This window comes from Schistocerca nitens, chromosome 3, assembly GCF_023898315.1.
Source record: "Schistocerca nitens isolate TAMUIC-IGC-003100 chromosome 3, iqSchNite1.1, whole genome shotgun sequence".
In the NCBI taxonomy this organism is placed as follows: Eukaryota; Metazoa; Arthropoda; class Insecta; order Orthoptera; family Acrididae; genus Schistocerca; species Schistocerca nitens.
In genome coordinates, this window is record NC_064616.1 from 476,751,116 (window position 1) to 476,769,664 (window position 18,549).

The window sequence follows — 18,549 nt, forward strand, 5'->3', positions numbered from 1 at the left end:
GTTCTGCTACCTTTGAATCTCCCACTTTTGTACCTTTATTAGTCAGCATCTATAACCTATTGTTTAAAACAGCTTTTCATTATCTGACTGACTACTCCTACAGACACATAATTTTGATATTGTTTTCACATGAATCAAATGCTGATGATAAATGGTATTTCTAAGGAACTCAACAGTGCAGTTACCAGGTATACTCGCATGAAACACTTCCTTGTTACTGTTGGTAGCATGTCATCTGTCACACTAATATTCTATACATACAGCATCTGTCATTAGTGACCTGTGAGTCACTAGTTATTTTGATACACAACCACTCACATTGAATCTGTTTGAGTGAAAATTGAAACTCAAAAAAGATAACAATACTCCGTCATTCAAAGAGATTATTATTTAAAATATACATATTTGTGCCCCTTTAAAAGGATGATAATAATTTCAGTGATGTTTTGACTGTTTATTATTTCCAAATAACTGATTTTTTAACTTGAAGTTTCAGTAACCTTTTAAAACATAATTTTTTATGCTATATACATATGTGTGGTGTCTGTTCTGTTGGACTTGTCTGATAAAACAGACACCATTCATATGTAGGTGTGACTGCCTTGATAACTCCAGTGCAGATGCACAACAGGATCCAACCCTCTTGTGGGAATACAGATCTCACTGTGAGCAAGTAGGTGAAAGGGCAGTGGATGCTACTATCATGTGACAAGTTGGAAATCTGAGTTGGAGGAGGAACGTATCCAGATGGCTGAGGTGGTTAAGACAATCCCTCATATTAAGTGAGAGATCTGGGTTCGAGTCCTGGTCTGGTACCAATTTCCAACTTTCGCCATCAAATTATGTTGATGCCCGATTGTGGCTGGTGTTGGTCTTTCCTTCAAAATAATATTTTATACTCTACATGATATAATAGATTCCTCCATTGTTGTCATCTTCACCGGATGTGCAGATCACGTTAGTCTGCTTTCTACATGAATGTTTGGAACAAATTGCTCATACTATGGTATGCTTGCTGTCATTTGTACATACTTGCAATACCTTCTTCTTTTGCTAAGCAGTGGAAGTTCATCCTGTTACTCTCAATGCTAGATAAACCTGTATTTTTTGTCATTGATTTTGATGTACACTAGTGTGCAAAACTTATGGACAAAAGTAACTGTCACATGATGTGTCGCAGCCAAGTAACATAGCTCAATGAAACTGACACCATACTTAGAAATAACTGGTATAGTATACTGCAGAAGGTAGCCTTAAAGAAATACACAGTGAGATGAATGGAAATTACACTTTTATTCAAAGACAATAATTACAGTGACATCATACTAATTTCTGATGGTCCCTTGGAAATTACAAAAGGTAGGACATGGTTCTTACTAGGATGTGTGAACACCATGGATGGTAGTGCATATTGTGTTCAAAGATTCAGAGGTCAGTACACCCATGTAACATCATGTCCCCCCCACACCATAACACCTAGACCACCAAAATGTTCATGTTCGAAAATGTTCGTGGGCACATTACATCATATGGCGAGAGATGAGAACACATCATGCAATCAGGAACATTGTCGAACATGATTGTTTTGATGCACCAGATGTTCAAGTGTGGAGAGGTGTAATGTTTCATGAGCATACTAATATCCAAATCATTTGAGCACAGTACACTCGCCAGTCAATGGTATTGTGACACTGTACCCCTTCCCCATGTGTGTCATTTCAGGGGTGCATTTGGCCTGACTTGTTTTTTATGGATGACAATGCACAACTGCATCGAACAGCTAAGATGGAGGAGCTCTTGGAATGACAGGATATTTGGCGAATGGACTAGCCTGTCATTCCCCTGAGTTAAATCCCATCGGTCATGTGTGGGATGCGTTGGAGAGATGTATTGCACTGTGTTAACATACACCATTGACCATCCAGCAGTTGTCAACAGTACTGGTGTAGAAGTGGAATGCCTTATCACAAGAACTCCTTACCAACCCTGTGATCGACATGACAGCACATTTCAGAGCGGATGTCCCCCCTTTTGTAATGCCCAGGGGACCCTCATAAATCACAATGACATCAATGTAATTATTGTCTTTGAATAAAAGTGTAATTTCTGCTCATCTCACTGTATATTTCTTTCAGTTTCCTTCTGTAGTATACTGCAGCAGTTCTTTCTATGTATAGTACAAGTTTCATCAAGCCATGATACTTGGCAGTGGCAGGGCATGTGAAATTTATTTTCATCCTTAAGTTTTGCACACTAGTGTACTTGAGAACTCTTCACCTTTTTGACAATATTGTCAGTTTGTATGTCCTCAGCCACATTTGTAAGATATTCACTTTTTTGTAACATTATTACCGTAGCTCAATTTGTAAAAGATCTATGAATTCAGGGTAAATATACTTAAAAAAACTTCTAATAACCATCTTCTCACTCTTTTGCCAATATTGTAATTACTGTATAATAGATCACTAAGTGCCTACCCCACCTTTTGTTTGGTTGTAAAATGTTATTACCGTACTTCTTGCTTTTCCTGAGAGGCTGTATCTTCATCAATCTTTCCATCACTATGGATCATGGAGAAGACTGCAACATATTATGGTTTGATTGGACCTGTTACATCTTTTGTAAAACCAAATAGGTCTCAAACTCACTTATTAAAATATTCCAGGCCATTGTGGCATGGTCAGATAAATTTCTTATTGAAACCTGATATTTTATTCTTATCTGTGGTAGACATCTTTAATGGGGGTTGTAGCTTCTTTGAAGGTCCAATATATCTCGTGGCCCACTACTTACTTGAAGCTCCAGTTCTCTGTTTATTAGCCAAAAATTGTTGGAAACTATCTTGTTTGATCTTTTTTAATGTTTCTATCAATAGAATTCTTGCAAGAGGCATGATGATCTACCAGTTGTCAGTAGTTAACGTTTTGATAGTACCTACTTGAGGAATAACAAGATGTTACATTATTTCTGTAGGCTTATTTTGTTTGTTGAAAAGACCACTTGACTTTGAGGCTACATGTATTTCAAAATTTGTTAAATAAAATGTTCTTTGGTCTACCAAAACAAAAGCCTTTATGCTGTATTCCTCGGGAGCTGCTTTTCAATTGTCACATTCTGCAGGAGTATGCAATTTCAAATGTAAGAGGCGATCACAAAGTTTCTGTTTGAGGGTGGTGCTGCAGTGTATGTGCAACATACCACCACTTTGATGCAGTTATATAAGCACCAAGACATAAGCATGGGACAAGTGTGGCATTTGTCTCTTTCCTGTGTGAGTGTGGTAAATGCGGAAACGTGAACTGTGGTGATGTTATTACTAGATGCATCCAAGAGGACCCATGTGCTGTTATTCTTTTCTTGGCTGCTGAAGGACCAACACCCATAGGCATCCATAGGAGAATGGAATATGTGCTACATGATAATGCATGTCCCCGTAACACAAATGTCGCAATGCAGAAGTTATGCAAACTCAAGTGTGAGACACTTGAACATCCATATGTAGTCCTGATCTCTCCCCATGTGATTATCATGCCTTCAATCCAGTAAGAAAGGTCTTGAAGGGTTGATGATCATGTCAGAAGAGGCTGTGCAGCAGACAGGTATAGACTTCTTCACCCAGTAGGACACAGTGTTTTACCAAACAGGTACTTTCAACCTGGTGCATTGGTGGGATGATTGCCTCAATGCTCATGGTGATTTTGCCTAATTAACCTCTTGATTCTGGACTGTATGGCCTTTGAAGAGAAAATTTTTGGGTGCTCCTCATACTTATCTTGCAATGGTGTAATAAGATCACACACAACAGCTTACTTGTTAGTCTTTTTCGTCTCATCTCTAGTGATTTTATCATCAAAGCAAATACAATACATTAGGTCCATCTATATCCCCCCAGGTCACAATATCTGTTAAAGTGTTCATGAATGTTCATCATGTACACATTAGTGTACATAACACTGTTATCCATCAATTTATCCAAATAAAGAGGAAAGATTTATGTGGGAGTCTTTGGTGGCATAGCCAGCACTATAGCACCTGAATTATAAGAAAAGACATTATGGCGTTTGGGTCTTTCCCTATGACAATAGATTTCATCTGTCATTTAGTCTGCCTTTCTTTACTCATATAGTAATCTATAGTAACAAGTGAACTTAATATTCGCTACATATGAGTCTGGATCATGCTCAGCTACTTCAGCATTGTCTTCTCCATCGTCTGAACTTTCGTCAGACAGAAACTGTTCATCAGTTTGTAGCTGCTCTGACACAATTCCTTCGTGTAATGGAAGCTTGGAAATTTACTAAAAGGACATGAGAAACAAGATTGGAACCTTCCATATAAACAATGACTACTTCTTAAAACATGTAACTGGTCAGAAAAGTGATAATGAGAAATTTACTTACAAGCTGATACACATGAAAGACAATGATGGTGATTAAAACACGCACATAGTGTCACTTCACTGAAATACTAAATAACACAAATGTTTGCATTGGATGATTTTGCTAAAATACAGAACAATATAAGTAATTGCATCAGGTCAAAACATGCTGTACAAAGAAACAAGGAGTGTAACAGGAGTTTTAAGTGAAGTTCAAGGGATAGCCACACAAAAGAGAAATTTACAGGGGGATTTTCTTATTCACCCCGTGAAAAATCAGCAACAAAAGAAAATACAAAATTGTTGAGGCTTTCGTGGCCACTTGTTGACAAACTGCCTATTGGCTTCTGTCTCGGGTTCTTCGGCCGACGTTCATCTAATGATTTTTCTGACGTTTCGCCAGCACGAGTGGCTGGCATTGTCAAAGCTTCACCCTCCATTGCCGGCAATGGAGGGTGAAGCTTTGACAATGCCAGCCACTCGTGCTGGCGAAACGTCAGAAAAATCATTAGATGAACGTCGGCCGAAGAACCCGAGACAGAAGCCAATAGGCAGTTTGTCAACAAAAGAAAAACTCTCATGTCATATTGGTGTGACATAAGCAGGTAAAGGTTACCAATTTTCCCACATTTCCTCTGATTACAAGTTTGGGACATAATTTCTTACAACTCTGGTCAACTACATTGCCACTAATAATTATTTCCAAATTGAGAGCCATATTCACAAACAGGCATACAATGATGGAAATCAGGAAAGTTTCTTCCCATGTAAACTTCTGCTAGGATCACCTAGTAAGTCTCAGAACGAGCACCTTCTGACAGGATTCAGGCTTGTAGATATTTTTGTTGTTTGGATTCAGTGTGTGGCTGCAAGTGTCATAAAAAATAAGCAAACTTGCAATTGCACTTGCATCCAGTACAAGAAGATATCTCAAGCAATTGTGGCTCAGCATACAAAAACGATTGTACGTTAGTACAAGAATAAACTATTCCCTTACCATACAGTATTGTGGTTGTCTATAATTTTTTAATCAGCTGCTATACCAAGGTCATGACTTGAAGTGATAACCTGATATGTGCTCACACTAACGGAATACTTTCCATTCTTTGTAGACTAAGTTTCTACCATCTGCTCAACCTCCATAATGTACAGGGTGATTATAATTAAAGTTCCAGTTTGAAAACACTGTAAAAAATGAACCACTGCTCAGAATGACATCAAATTTGATCAGAATATTATTGCAGTAGTAGGAAACACTATGGAAACAAAAAAATTAATAATAATCATGAAAATATTACCATTAGATAGCTCTGTAAGCAGCAGAGTATGCAAAATAAAAGGTGCAAGATACACAGCTTTTCCTTCACCTTTGTCAGAGACACTCGGAATGACTGTCTCAGTGCAGTATTGCATGCTGGTGGTAAAGTTCTTTTACAATAGCTGTCACTGTGTGTCAGTAGCTCTGCAAAAGTTTCAGACACTCAAGGAAATTAAGAAAAGGCATTGGTCTGATATCTGCCAAGGGTCTGGAGGGAATGATTACAAAATTTGAAAAGACTGGTTATTTTGAAGTGCAGAGGGAGGAAACAGTTGATCCAGCTTCATAAGAAGATGTGACCACAGCATTCCAGGAGGGGTCGAGTGGTGGTGTGCAAATGTGCAGTGCACACAGAACTGTCCAAACTTTGGACATGCCTGTGAGCTGGGTGCATAAAATTCTACAAAACCTCTCACTTTGCTACCCATACAAAATTATCTATGTTCAGTAGTTGCTGCGTGCTGACCTGTAACATAAACATTTGCTGTAGAATTTTTTGCTTCCATGGAAGTAGACAATGAATGGTCATGGGACATTCTGTGGACAGACAAAGACCGTTTCCATCTCCAAGAAAATGGCAATACTCAGAATTTCAGAACATGGGCAACAGAAAATCTGCTCCACATCAGCTGGTGCTGCTTCATTCTGTGAAGGTACTGTATGGTGGAGGTTGATGACATGGTTTATTGTAGGGCCATATTTTTTGGAGGTAATGAGTCTTGCAGGTCCTGTTACATGTGCTGTCACTGGTAAATACTATGAGAGGCTTTTGCACACCAACGTCATTCCAACCCTTCAACAGTGTGGATGTGTGGGTAGGATCATTTCTATGCAAGATGGTGCTTCTCCACACACTGCACAGCCAGTGAAGCAGCTGTTGCAGAGGCATTTCGAAAATGTTAGAATTATCAGCCATCATTTTCCTACAGGTTGGCCATCCAAATCATCCAATCTTAATCTGTACCTTCTGGCTTTGGGGTTATCTGGAAGGTGCTGTGTTCAGTGCTGCAATTACAAATATAGCTTAATTGAAGGCACACATTGTGTGATGCATTCTGAAAGTGACCCCTGAGACAGTCCAGTCTGCTGTGGAATATGCTGTTTGTTGATTTCAACATGTGGCAGAAAACAGTGGACAGCATGTTGAACTTGTCTTGTGCCAATCTCACATCATTTAAAAACTGATATCATTGTTGTTTTTTGTGGCTTTTGGTCTCAGGATAGTTAAAAAACAATTTTTCTCATCCTGATGTGGTACGACCTTGCCTAGTTGGATGGGCTTACCTAAGTAACATTGCCACAGCTGTTAAGTGCCAAACTTGCGTAGTCATGCACATTGTACAATATGGTTACTTTACTGCACAACTCACACAATAGCTGTCATAATGTGATTCATCTGTCATTTGTAGGTGAATCCATTTACATTATGTCTTGGGTTTTTTCCACCCTAACGTTCCCGCCTTGATTGATAATATTCTGTCAGAATTTGATGTCATTCTGAGCAGTGGTTCTTCTTTACAGCATTTTTAAACTGTAACTTTAATTATAATTACCCTGTACTCGTCTTTTATCCTTGACTCTTAGGGATGTGAGTGGTGTTTTGTACCACATATTCAAGTACCACCAGTGAAAAACCATGTATAATCAAGGGAAAATAAATATAAAAGAGCATACATGTGGTATGTCTGCTGCACTGTCAGTTTTGTATGGTGTTTTGTATTGAAAAACAAGAGAACACTGCACAGGACACTCAGTAACCAGATATCTGTCATTTATGGTGTAGACAGTTTGTCTTTGTGTACCGTACATATTTGATTGTAGTCATGCTGTTATCTCCACTGAAGCATATGCTTGCACACATTACTTTACCATATTCCCCCTTGATATCTCTATTCCCTTACAATGCCTTCCTTACTTTCCTCTTTACATGCTTCATTATCAAATTGGCTCTGTCTCCTTATCAATACTGTCTCCTTTTCAATGTTCTTTTTTTATTAATATTATCATTTTTAGCTGTTACAATTTTGACAGCTGGTAAGTAGAACCTCCTCTTTTGCCATGTGTACAATAAATATCCATGTTAAACTTTCTTTTTAAACATGTGTGGCACAATATGTGTAAGTACATTGTGTCTCGAAGGTGATTCCTAGGAACAGGAAAATATCATTTTATTTTATGATAAATTTGTCTTAGTAAGTGACAGGAAAGAATAATAAGGAATGAAATAACAAAATCTGGCAGCATACATGAACACAGTGAGATGAACTAGCAAACTGTGGAGGCTTAGTAATGTGAACTACAACTGCAGTAGGAAGTATTTGGCATTGATGTTCTCCTCTGTTGATTTTCCATTGAGTGCCATTGAGTGTAAACTGACCTTAACACTTTCTTATTGACAATGATTAGTGGTTGTAGTTAGGCCACTGATTGAATGTTTATATTTTTTAAATGATATGTTTTACCTGAAACTGTTGGTGCTGATAAGTTATTTTCCAGTATTAATGGTTTACTCATTCACAACTGTGGCTACCTTTAATGTTTCCTCCTATGAAACAATATTGTTGACTATCTTGGTGTCAGATACAAAATTTTGCATAATTCATAACAAGTAGTTATTGCCACACAGCGTAGCAGGTTTAGTGTACTGTTGTCTTCAGTTTTATGATGCTTTTACTCAAGGTGAGAGAGAATGCCAATCCTTTTGCCCAACATAGTACACCAACTCAACCTGGTATGAACTCAACAAGTTGTTGGCAGTCTACTGCAGAAATATTGGGCCATGCTGCCTTCCTCAGTTTTGAAAGTGTGTCCAGTACAGCATGTTGTGCATCAACTGACCTCTCAATTACATCCCATAGATGTTTGATGGGATTCATGTCGGGCAATCTAGGTAGCCAAATCATTCACTTGAATTGTTCAGAATTTTCTTCACTCCAATCATGAACAATTGTGGCCCAGTGACATGGCACATTGTCATCTATAAATATTCCATCGTTGTTTGGGAACATTAAGTCTGTGAATGGCTGCAAATGGTTTCCAAGTTGCTGAACATAACTATTTCCAGTCAATGGTCAGTTCAGTTGGACTAGAGGGCCCCGTCCATTCCATGTAACTACAGCCCACAGCATTATGAAGTCACCATGAGCTTGCACAGTGCCTCATTGACAACTTGGGTCCGTTGCTTTGTGGGATCTGTGCCACACTCAAACCCTATCATCAGCTCTTTATCAACTGAAACTGGGACACATCTGACCAGTCCACCATTTTCCAGTCATCTAGGGTCCAGCTGATATGGTCACGAGCCCAGGAGAGCCTCTGCAGGCAATGTCTTGCTGTTAACAAAGCCATTTGCATTAGTTGTATGCTGCCATAGCCCATTAATGGCAAATTTCACCACGCTGACCTTAAAGATATGTTCATTGTACATCCCACATTGATTTCTGTGGTTATTTCACACACTGTTGCTTGTCTGTTAGCACTGATAACTCTATGCAAATGCTTTTGCTCTCAGTCATTAAGTGAAGGCCATCAGCCACTGCCTTGTCAGTGGTGAGAGGTAATGCCTGAAATTGGTATTCTCAACTCACTATTGACACTGTGGATCTCACAGGGGAAACTCTCCATCACAACCCCATCAGATTTAGTGGTAAAATGGCCCAGCAGATAGCTGTCAAAAACTGAACACAGATCAAGCATGAAAACAAGAAGATGGTGTACTGAACTCTGAAAAAAAAAGAAGCAAAATAGATACAGTGAATGGTTCAAGCTCAAGATGTGCAACATCGAGTGAATTATGGAAACCGTGGCATCATGGTTGTCCAGTCAATGCGTTGGACTACAAAGTGGGAGATCCATGTTCAAATCTCTGTCATATCCCCCCCCCCTTTTTTCACAAATTTATGAACTGTCTGTCCAGTCATTGACATGTCTGTCCTCCTTTTGTAGTCTTGCCAATTGTCATACTACACATTGGTTATAGAACATGAGTAATGTGGTAAGAACATACTACCATCACAAGTACATGTGATGAATAGTGAGGGCAGGCTTGGTGTCACATAGACCTCTCACAGAAATGAAAACAACAAATAAATGGGTGTGAACTATGTTACAAGAAAGGAATTCAAGAGTCAAAACTTCCAAAACAGAACACAAGTCATAATGTGGTATTTGTTTAGAACAGATAGGAGGTATATAGATCTGAAGGTCTCTTCGTTACACCTCACTATTGGAGACAGATGTTACACCACGACTCAGACACAAATTTGAATACTGAGAACAGACACATCGGTGACTGGATGGACAGTTCATAACTTTGTGAAAAAAAAAAAAAAAATGATATGAGACATGAAAGAGATTTGAACACATATCTCTCGATGGGCAGTCCAGCTCCGTGACCACAGAACCATGACACCGTAACTATTGAAACTCGCTCGATGTTGCACATCTTGAGTTAGACTGCTCATTGTTCCTATATTGCTTCTTTTTTCACAGTTTGGTATGCCTTCTTCCTGTTTCCATGCTTCATCTGTGTTCAGTTTTTGATGGGTTATCCACTGATCCATCTTACCACTAAATTAGAGTGGGGTGCAATGGGGAGTTTCCCTTTTAAGAATATTGAATTCCCTAATGATTTCCATAATGGAATGTCCCATGTGTCTAGCTCCAACTACCATTCTGCATTCAAAATCTGTTAATTCCCATTGGACAGGCATAATCATGTCGAAAAACCTTTTCACCTGAATCACCTCAGTACGAATGACAGCTCCACCAATACACTATCCTTTTATACTTTGTGTATGTGATACTACTGCCATCTTTATATGTGCATATCACTATTCCATGACTTTTGTCACCTCAGTGTGAATTTAATTAAAAATTGCCATTTTCATGAAATTAGTCAGATTACACCTAAAACAAAATGTGCATGCTCCTAGTGATCCTGGATCAAACTTTATTCTAAAAGGGCATGCTGAAAAATAATGGCTCCAAATGGTTTATGTGAAAACTCTTAAAGCTTTTTAACTTAAACAATTGTTACTAACATTCAACATCTTTATTCTTCATGTCTATATATTTGCAAGCCCTCTGCTACTAGAGGACTCCAAATTGTAATGTGTCACATGGTGGTGTGTAACGCAACTACGTCAGTGCATGAAAAAGAACCTGCCCATCCATACATGGAGTGCCCTCTCCTTCAGCAAGACAATGCCAGACCACACACAAGTACTGTGACATCTGCTACAATCCAATGCTGTGGAGTCATTGGCACCGATCATCCTCTGCACAGTCCTGATTTGGCCCCATCCAATTCTCACTGGTTTCCAATAGATAAATAACATCTTTGAGGACATCAGTTTAATAATGTCAAAGCAATGCAAGCAGGGTTGAGATTGTGGATCTTTCAACAAAGTCAAACATTCTACCATGACAGTATCAATAAACAGGCCGCTTGTTGGAAGAAATGTGTTCAGCGTCAGGGTGACTATGTTGAGAAACAAATTTATAGACATGAAGAATAAAGATGTACAATGCTAACAATGTTTGTTTTATTTAAAGAACTTAGAGTTTTCACATTAAAAGTTTGGAGGCATTACTTTTCAGCACACCCTCGTACATATCAATGTCGGCAACTTATGGATACAGATGTATCCCCTGCTTGTAGTCAGTTCTTACTTACATATGGCCACATAATTTTTATAAATAAAAATCTCATTTTACAGACCCAGTACCAAGAAGAGAGCTCCATGTTTGCTGATGATACACAGGAAATCGTTGAGTCAAGTGATGAAATGTCCAATGTTTTCCTTACTTACTTTGCTGATGAAAACCATGAAGACAGGGAACCAGTTTATAATCAAGAACTTGGACTGGCTATTGAAGCTCTGAAACCTGGAACTACATTGCAGAATCTGTGGGAAGTTATACCTTCTTCATAGTGCTGTACCCTATCAACTTACAATGTAAGATAGAACATAAGTCATGTTTACAGAATGACATTCATTTAACTGTTTCAAAAGAGATGTCAAATTGTACCTGTTGAAATTTTTTTATCACAAGTGTCTGTATTTTTGTACTTAATAAAAATTTTCTGAAAGCAGTAACAGCTTTTTGAGTTCGCTACTTGCTACCACTGAGTGTGGCAAAGATCATAATGTTCCCTTGTCATTTTTATATAGTGTTCAAGTTCATCAGACATTTAGCTTTGTATTCCACAGTCTTTATTCATGCAATGCAAGTCCACATGTTGAATTTTTTTTAGAGTATTCATCAGCAACACATGCAAATATCACAAGTCCATGTTTCAACCATTTCACCCTTGGCTGTACTGTCTGTTTGAGATCTTACACCTGACTGCTCTGTGAATGCAAAAAAAAGCCTTGTGCAAAAACGGCCACCACTGTTTAAACCCTTGTCTTGATGTGTGTCAAACACACACATTTCTGGCTTCCAAAACATACTTAAGAACTATGAATTTAATGTTAAATACATGCATCATATGGGAATTTGCACATAAATTTCCTAAGGTTTCTAGCACTGTTCTTAGTTTCTCTAACTTGAATAGTTTGTTCATAAATAACGATTTTATCAACATAAGTACTACTTTGTATTGTTATGTTACTAATAAATATAAACAATTAAAAATAAGTACACTCATACATCTCTAATTATGTCTGCTTAGTAATGCTGCCGCTACTTTCAATGTTTCAAATTTTATTTATGTGAAAATTCAGGTTTTTATTCACAGAATGTACATTCCAGCTTGCAATTCAAAATAGGTCATGTTTATAAAAAATCTATTCTGATAGTTCAATAGTATCTACTGAGATTCATCTGTGGATGCTTATTTTGTAAAAATCAGTCAAGGTGTCATCGAGATATTAATTTTTGAAGTTCATTATATTAACACAAAATAACTTAAAAACTACACTTCGTATCAAGGACACGTTTTCGTCCACACTCTCAACGTATTTTTGTTTTTGTAACCATGTTGCTGGCTTCTCCGTCACTAGTTAGGTTTATTTTTTAATGGATTTAGTCTTATCGGCTATTTTATTCTCAACACGCAACTCTACAATGGTGGCTACCCCTCCATGTTTTCACACTAAGGGTCGGGTTTTCCTGATCATGTGGCCAGAGCCTGCATTTACCTGACCTGTGTTCTAAAACTCTCATACTCAAGCATGTCTGCCAATCACTGCACCTCAAAGGGTGCTGCCATCTGTTGATGACATCACGGGTCTCATGTGGTTCAGCTCGGCCTCCACACTCTGCTGGCTGTCAGATACTTGCCAGTTCACCTGCACCTGCTTCTAACATCACAATAGGACAGGTGCACATGGCTGCATCTGTTTCTAAAGTGTCTTGTCACAATTTCCAGTATGCACCGTCTCAGTGTGTAACATTTGACTAATGGTCAGACATCCTTTGTATATGCCAGTTACCTTTTACAACTTTCAGGAGGGTCTGTTTGTAAGCTTAAGTCTCATCTAGTTATATGTGCTTTTCCTAAATCACTTCAGGTGAAATATTCCTTCAACAAGACTGCAACAAATTCTTAACCTTTCCTTGCCAATTTTGACCTAGTACTAACTCTGATGACTTCATTGGTAACTGAATATTGAACTCTCAGGTCTCTTCCTCTCTTCCCTTCCCCCTAAAATTCAGAAGCTGCTTTTCCTTGCATAAATACTGACTTGATCAACAACTGGAAATGTATTTCACTAGCTGTCCGAAAATATCCTTGTAAGAATTTTGGAATTTAATAAAAATTCAACTAAGCAGAGTTATGAGATGTGTATGGTAGTCAAAATGATTTTAGGAATATAAATTGTTATTGGACAAGAAAGATTAGGAATAAAATGTAATTTCCATTTTATGTATTTATTTTTCAGGTTCCATGGGGTCATGCAAACCAAAGCTGCTTGGTCATAGAACGAGCCAGTACATACGAGGGCATGCTGAAAAGTAAACCCTTAAAGCATGTTAAATAAAACAAACATTGTTAACATTCTGGATCTTTATTCTTCATGTCTAGCATGTAACATGGCAGTGTGTTATGTATCTATATCGGGGCATGAGAAACAATGTGCTGGAATCAAGATTTGAATCCAGGTAGTTTGTCCAGGCATGGAGCACCCTCTCCTTCAGCATGGCAATTCCAGACCACACATGAGTGCTGCAATACCTGCAATAATTCTATGCCTTGGAATCACTGTCATCGATCATCCTCTGTACATTCTCAACTTGGTTCATCCAATTTTTCTCTGTTTCCAAAACTTAAAGAACATCTTTCAGGACTTCACTTTGATAGTGATGAAGTGGTACAAGCAGAGGTGAGGTTGTGGCTCCATTAACGAAGTCAAACCTTCTACAGTGACAGTGTCAACAAATGGTCTCTCATTGGGAGAAATGCGTTCATCACCAGGGTGACTGTGTTGAGAAATAAATATGTAGAATGTTAATAGCATTAGTTTTATTTATAAAGCTTCAATAGTTTTTACATAAAAATTTTGGAGCCATTACTTTTCAGCATGTCCTTGTAGTTTATACTCTGCAAATTATTTAATTTGTAAATGGACAATTCTAAACTACTTAGAGGAGCACCTCTACAGAATATAGATGTACCACAAAGAAACCTTTCAACTTGTATTTGAATACTTGGGGTTTATCACTCATTTCTGCCAGAAGCCTCCTGAAAATGGAACCTGCTGAATAGTGTGCACCATTCTATGCAGTGCTTGGAAATGTTATACAAACATACATTGTTTTTCCATTTAGTGTTTACTAGCTGAATATTGCATTTTCTTCAGAAGGAGTTAATATTTTCAATGACAATTTCCATAATGGACAGCAGAAGAAGAATTCTGAAACACTTGAGCAACAGCCTTCATGAAGTTCATGAACTGACACAGCAAATTAGTCCAGCTGCCTGTTTCTGGGCTTAGAATAAATATTCTTGGTAAGTGCATAGATGTGCTCCAAAATATAACACTTTGTGAGAAACTAGAGTGAAAGTAAGAAAAGTAAACAAGCCTTTGTGGTTCAATGTCAGAGACAGTGGACATCATTCTTACAGTGAAGATAGCAGCATTCTGTTTCTGCACAAGAGCTTGAATGTGAGGCTTCCAAGAACGACTTCTATCTACCCTCAGTCCTTAGAATTTAAAATGATCAACTTCAGCTGATTGTTTGACCACCTACAAACAATAAAATTTCACTGATCTACTAGTCAGCTTTGATATGGTGTCTTTATTCGAAAAGGTTCCACTTTCAGAATCCTTATTACTTATTGACAGGAGTTTGATAAAGAAATTTCAGATTTGTTGAATCATGTTATGACCATAATGTACTTTTTATTTAATAATGAATTTTTTGAACAGATTGACTGGTCACCATGGTGATCCCTAATTGCCCTTGGGGCCAGTTTATTTATAGAGGACTTTGAGGGATAGGCACTGGAATCTGCTAGCTTAAGGCACACCATGTTTTGGAAATATGTTGATGACATGTTTGTAGTGTGGCCCCATCAAGCATATAAGTTACAAAAAGTTTTTAAACTATCTGAATTCCACCCCAAGGCATATCCAGTTTACGACAAAAATCGAAAAGCAGGGATGCCTTCCATTTTTGGATGTTATGGTTCAGTGCAAAGATGATGGAACTTTGGGACATGCAGTACATTGGAAACTGATGCGTACACATTTATATTTATGTGAAAACAGCTGCCATCATCCTTCCCAGACTATGAGTGTTGTCAAAACTTTTGTTCAGAGAGCACACATAATTGCTGATGAGAGCAGTCTGTAGGACAAGCTTCTACACTTAAAGAGAGTTTCTGAAGCTAATGGCTATTCTCCACAGCAGATCCACTACAAATGAAACCAAGGTGACTGTAAGGAGTGCAGAAGAAGACACAGAAAGGTTTAAATCTATGGATTTCCTATCATGTGGCAGAAGTCTATCTTTAAAATAGCTCAAATCCTTTTGAAGCACAAAGTAAAGGTGATTTTTCATTCTCCACCAAAAACAGCAAGACTCTTGGGCTCTGTTATATATGATTTGATGCTCCATAAAGCTGGTGTTTACAAGATCCCCTGCAAATATGGCCTTTCATACACTGGACAGACAACTTGTACAATTCACAAAAGATTTACAGAATATCACAGATACACCTGGCTGTTACACTACAATAAATTGACTGTGGCAGAGCACTGCAGTGATACTGGTCACCATGTTGTATGATAATGTCAAAACTTTTGCTTTTGCTACATCTTTTTGGGGTTCTGTGGTAATAGTGACATAGAAATTCACTTGGCAATGAGAGACAGCAGTGTCCATTGGGATAAGTCATGGAGTCCAGCACTTTCTGTGATAAACTTACAAAGACATCATCAATGTGCTGTTCCCAGTGATACGACATTGCAGCATTGATTGACCATGCAGCCACAGATCCAATTCATGCATAAAGTACTTCTTTGCTGCTGGTCAAAGTCTCTGCTGCCTGTTTATCTGTGGCCACATGCACAGTGGCATGGTCCCCAAGTTTAAAAGGACTGAGTCAGTGCTAGAGCGTCAGCTGCAACAAAACCCACATTTGCTGAGGCTTAGAAACTAGCTCTGATGTGAATAACTGCCCGTTAGTTTTGGAGGTGGGAACCAGGCATCAACCGGTATCCCATGGTGGTGATACAAAACATTTGACTGACATGGCTTCAGTGAAGACTACAAGGGAATCTTCAAAGCACAGGCCATTGCAGCAGTTGCCTCAGTGCATCCAACCAAATTAAGGCAAAATCATCAGCACAGGGTGAGGTAAGCATCTATGCCAGAGGAGGAAAACAGAAGCTCAGATGATGAGCACAAATGGATCACTGAATTGAGTGAACAGGCCAAAGTAGTAGGGGTAAAGGAAAGGGAAGAGGAGGTATTTGTGAACATTACTACTGCAAATTCATTTTCTGTGCTAGAAAATGGAGATGCAGAAGCTGAAGGAGAAATTCAGGTGGGAAAGCGAAAAAAGAAATGGGTACTGCAAGTCGTCGCCTGTATTACCTGGGGTATCTTAACACTGCTCAGGCAATTAGAAAGGGGGTAAAAAGCCAAGCTCATGGCAGAGTACCACCCGAGGACCACTAAGCTGCAGGTGGAATCACTGTATGTTTACCACAAAGTGAAGGAGGTGCTGACAAAGAGAGGCTAGAGTTCCACTCATACATAGTGGAGCCCAAACAGGGTCTAAGAGTAGTAATCAGAAAGCTCCCAATCAATGCCAAAGTTGGTGAAAGGAAAGGGGAACTGATTTTGGAAGTGTTTAAAGCAGGGGTGTCCAAACTTTTAGCTTACTGGTGCAACATTGGAAGAAGATGAGTTTTTTTGGATCACAAAAACATGGTTAACACATTTAAGCAAGAAGGAATTGATTTGACACTTTATATATAAGACTTCATTACTTTCATAACTTTACATAAACGCTGGTTTTTTTCCCTACTGGGTATGTGATAGATGCTCACTTGTTGGGTAGCATTGAACTTGCTTTGGGCCACATGCAGTCCATGGGCTGAGAGATCGACACCACTGATTTTAAGTAAGCAGTGTTCACCAATTCACGAAACCAGCAGAGCAGGGGGAAGAAGGAGATGACTACAAGAGAGAACCAAACTTTCTGGTGGTTATTGAAAACAGTGAGAAAGCACAAAGAACATTCAAAAGTCAGATTTTCCTAGGCTTCCGTGTCAAAATAGAGGTGACAAAAGTCATGAGATACCTCCTAATACCTCATCAGACCTCCTTTTGCCCAGTTTAGTGCAGCAACTTGATATGCCGTGGACTCAAAAAGTCATTGGAAGTTCACTGCAGAAATACTGAGCCATGCTGTGTCTACAGCCATTCATAATTGTGAATTGTGGTGCAGGATTTTGTACAGGAACTGACCTTTCGATTATGTCTCATAAATGTCCCATGGGACTCATGCTGGTTGATCTGGGTGGCCAAATCATTGATTAAAATTGTCCAGAATGCTCTTGAAACCAAACACAAACAATTGTGGCCCGTTGACATGGTGCATTGTCACCCATAAAAATTCCATTGTTGTTTGGGAACATGAAGTCCATGAATAACTGCAAATGGTCTCCAAGTAGCCCAGCATAACTACTGCCAGTCAATGACCCAGTCCATTCCATGTAAACACAACCCACACCATTATGGAGCCACCAACAGCTTGCACAGTACCTTGCTGACAATCTGGGTCCATGGCTTTGTGGGGACTATGCCACACTCAGACCCTACCATCAGCTCCTACCATCAATTGAAATCAGGACTCATTTGATCAAGCCACAATTCTCCAGTCATCTGTTGTCCTACCAATGTGGACATGAACCCAGGAGAGACACTGCAGGCAATATAGTGTTGTTAGCAAAAGTCATTCACATCAGTCGTCTGATGCCATAGCCTGTTATTCCCAAATTTTGTCACACCTTACTAACAGATAATTTTGTTGCATGTCCCACACTGATTTCTGCTTTCATACATTAAGTGAATGCAATGAGCCATTGCATTGTCAATGGCGAGAGGTAATGCCTGAAATTTGGTATTCTTGGCACACTCTTGACATTGTGGGTCTCAGGATATTTAATTCCCTAAATATTTCTGAAATGGACTGTTCCATTTGTCTAGCTCCAACTACCATTCCACATTCAAAGTTTGATAATTCCCACTGTACAGCCATAATCACATTGGAAAGCTTTTCACATGAATCACTTGAGTACAAATCACAGCTCTGCCAATACACTGCCCTTTTATTCCTTGTGTACGCAACACTACTACCATCTTTATATGTGTGTATCGCTATCCCATG

At 38.8% G+C, this 18,549-nt stretch overlaps 1 protein-coding gene across 4 annotated transcripts in view; it reads left to right on the forward strand.

The window, feature by feature from the left end:
- Positions 1-13,668, forward strand: part of LOC126248402 (Bardet-Biedl syndrome 5 protein homolog) — an 89,405-nt gene extending 75,737 nt beyond the window's left edge. For 3 of the 4 annotated variants that reach the window (XM_049949351.1, XM_049949349.1, XM_049949352.1), the window contains one exon: positions 11,417-11,744. In XM_049949351.1, the coding sequence (XP_049805308.1) occupies positions 11,417-11,632 (216 nt within the window). In that variant the 3' untranslated portion in view covers positions 11,633-11,744. Of the gene's footprint in view, positions 1-11,416; positions 11,745-13,588 lie in introns of those variants that run through there. The other variant, XM_049949350.1, reaches the window with a different exon arrangement.
- Positions 13,669-18,549: the final 4,881 nt, after the last annotated feature.